This window comes from Nanorana parkeri, unplaced genomic scaffold (assembly GCF_000935625.1).
Source record: "Nanorana parkeri isolate BGI_ZX_2015 unplaced genomic scaffold, ASM93562v1 scaffold1415, whole genome shotgun sequence".
NCBI classification, from domain to species: Eukaryota; Metazoa; Chordata; class Amphibia; order Anura; family Dicroglossidae; genus Nanorana; species Nanorana parkeri.
In genome coordinates this window covers 32,322-35,704 of record NW_017307683.1, presented here as the reverse complement: position 1 = coordinate 35,704, position 3,383 = coordinate 32,322, and the positions used below count along the sequence as shown (strand labels likewise).

At 40.3% G+C, this 3,383-nt stretch overlaps 1 protein-coding gene across 1 annotated transcript in view; it reads right to left on the bottom strand.

The window, feature by feature from the left end:
- The window catches only part of PRC1 (protein regulator of cytokinesis 1), an 18,659-nt gene that overhangs the window by 5,857 nt on the left and 9,419 nt on the right, over window positions 1-3,383 (bottom strand). The window contains exon 12 of the mRNA XM_018569871.1: window positions 1,172-1,279. Coding sequence (XP_018425373.1) covers window positions 1,172-1,279 — 108 coding nt within the window. The remainder of the gene's footprint in view (window positions 1-1,171; window positions 1,280-3,383) is intronic.

The following is a 3,383-nucleotide window of genomic DNA, read 5'->3' as shown; positions in this document are numbered from 1 at the left end:
AGAAAAAAAAAATTTTGTAAAGAAACAAAAAAAAAAAAAAAAAAAAAAAAAAAAAAAACAGTAAAAGAGACAAAACCATTTCATTTAAAACAGAAGCCTCAGTCCGAGAGGAGAAGCCAGTTACCTGCCAGCAGTCACAGAGAGGGACCCTTGATCACTGTGTAGGAACAGTGGTGTCTCTGCAAAAGGTCCAACAATCCCCTTGCTGAGTCACACCTATAGCAATTGGCAAAGCTAATGCTCCCTACTGACTGGAGGGCTCTATAGAAAGACCACTGCTTCCACACAAAGGAAGGGACCTTCTCTAAAGCAAGCCGGTAGGGAACAGGCATTTTTCTGACCTGTAAACACCTTTTGCTTTAATGCACCTATGTATTTAGCTAATAAACAGAAAATTCAGTTGGACTTTAATACGAACAGCCTGCTATTAGGCTATATATCCTATATAAGGAGCTATGTCCCACGCCTACCATTCCCTAAACCAATAACAGAGCCTCAGTTGCCAGTAAAAGCGCACACTGGACTGCTAATTGTAGGTGATGCCGGTAATGTCTAAGATGGTAGAAGTTGAGGCTCTCTGTATAGATGGTTTATGCAATGTAGGGGGTAACCACCTGCACAGAAATGGATTGGAGCATGATCAAAAGGTTACTGCAGGTGTCTGCACTGGCAGAATTTTCTGTTTGGACACAGGGACGTGCCTAATAGAAGGCAAAATAACTAGCATGTCTGGACACTGCATAACATGGCCTATTGACTGCAATAGATTAATACAGAAAGGAAACTGGCTCCAGGAGTCTGCTAAAGGACATATCACATTCCCCCCACAACAGTGCAGGAGTTAGAAATGAGCCACAGCTGGGGGAATGGGTCACTTGAGCACTTCCAACCAATAATGGCTATGAAGGAATACACTTTGTGTCTGATGAAAGTCACCATTATAAACCATCTTGCACCCACACAGTCTGGCCAAGCCAGCACCAGTAAAGTGAAACCGTAAGAAGATTGTTAGGCTGGAGGTAAAGGAAACAGTATTGAAGTAAAATATACAATTGGTCATTGAATAAGGCTGTCCATGTGAATCAGATCATTACAAAAAGACAGGTAAATTAACATTTTATACATTGGCTCAGCTGGAAGAATAAAAGTTTTCATGTTGCCTTAAACTGACCTTGCCACCACTAGGAGGTGGACGTGACACAGGAGAGTGGCATAGTGTCCCACTGAATGCAGAACGCATGGTGCTATTGGTGGAATTGGAAACGTACGTGCCATTAAGCTGAGGGGGAAAAGCAAGCAAAATAGTTAGTATGTGGAACCAAAAAGAAAAGAAATGTAAAAAAAGGCGCATGCACAGCCTAGTTACGTTGATGCTCAAACAGACTGAAGTAGTATTTATAGAACAGAGTTTCCTGATGAACACATATACATATAAGCTTGTGAGAAAAGCAGCACATTGCAATAAAGAAAACACCAGATTTTGGATGAAAGGCATTACTGTAAAATCTATCAACATGCAGGTTACAGTTCTACCTTCTGACAACAGGACACAAAATTAGAAGCGAATAAAAGTCAATATAGTGCTGGGAGGGAGATCAGTTTTCAGTGTTATTCAGGTTTCTTTCCATTCAAGAAGCATTAGCGTTCAGTCCCTGAACTACAACAGGCTATAATTCAGGAACCACAGAACAATTGTGCAAGGCAGCAAATCAAAATAGAAACATGAATTGTAATAAATAAAGCCAAACAGATGAGCTCTTATAGGGTTTATCTACACAACTGCCTTTCCAAATCACCGGCAGCCCTGTTAAATTCCCAAAGTCAGATACATTTAGGCATTTTGAAAATGTATGGACTGTGCTCTTTTGTGAACCTACAGTGCATTTACTTGCTGAACTGAAGGAAGCATGTACCAAGAAAAATATGTAGGTGGTCACTGAAAACACTAGTTGCCTGGCTTTCTCTTGCTTCAACACCTTCTGAGACATAGATCCAGGACAAGCAAGCCAATCAGGACATTTTAGAATCTGCGGATCTACATACTTTTTCCAGGATAGTGATTCATAGTGCTAAAGGATCAGCAGAACTAGGAACTGGTATTTTCAGAGGGACATACCAACAATGACAGCCTCCATTCTTTAGTACAGGTTTATTTAAGTCAAATTGAAGTGGACTAAAATGTTTCTAAGGCAACGGTGCTCAAGTGCAGTTCCCTTAAGATTGGCCATGTTCAGAACACTGGGAAGCTCCCAAAAATGTTTCTAAAAAGGTAACACTACCTTTTGGGGCCTGCACGTCAGCAGTTCATACGGCGTTAGAAACATTTTAGGCCATATCCAAATTTACTTTAACTTGAGTTTTCCCAAAATGAGGAATACCCAAAAGGTTTCTTCCTTGTTTGGCCCCATCTATCATCAGACAAGACAGGTTTCTCCTCAGCCAAACTGATTAATGCCTGCATTGAAATTGCCTAAAGTGGGGCTAGATGAGCAGGAGCAAGCCAGTGCAATGGAAAATGACATGAGTTGCAAACGTAGTTGGCTGTATCCTTCCATATACTTAACCATTTCATCAAGTAGTTTAAACTAAAAAGGTAATCATCCGCTTGTTCCTTTTTCTATCACAGCATAGCTTCATTTGCCTTGCTTTAGGAGATGCTTACATTAAGCCATTTGCTGTATATGCCTACATCAGATCCAATGGGCCTTGTCAGGACTTGTGTGCAACCTAATTTTAGCATGCAGTTTGACATACCACTTATCACTGTGCATTTGTGAGTAGATTAACTGAAGTAAAAAATGTATGCATCACAAGCTTTTAAGCCATTCTAACATTGTACAGGGAAACACAACAGTGTGAAGCAGACTTAATGTGACACTAAACTCAGGAGTTAAACCTTAAAAATACATTTAAGTACCTCAACTAGAACAAAAATGCATCTTATTTGTGTATCACTCAGGTGTAGATCCTCAAATCATCTGACTTGGTGCCGACGCTGTCTTTCCTTCTGGAGGGTGGCTACTTTTGTCCCCCATGATCCCTGAGTGTGTTGTAAAGTAGCCACCGCTCCAATCTCACTCCTGTGATGGACTACAATCTCAATACAAATTAGTAAACTAACAATGAGATTGAAGTCCATCACAGGAGCAAGCTTGGAGTGGTGGCTACTTTACAACACACACATGGACCATGGGGAACAAAAGTAGCCCCCCTCCAGAAGGAAGGACAGTGTCAGCACCAATTCAGAGATGATTTGGGGATCTACAGCCGAATGATAGACAAATAAGATATAAGTTGTTAATAGTTAAAGGTACTTGAATGCATTTTTAATAGATAACTTCTGAGTTTAGCATCACTTAAAAATAGACTATATATATATATAT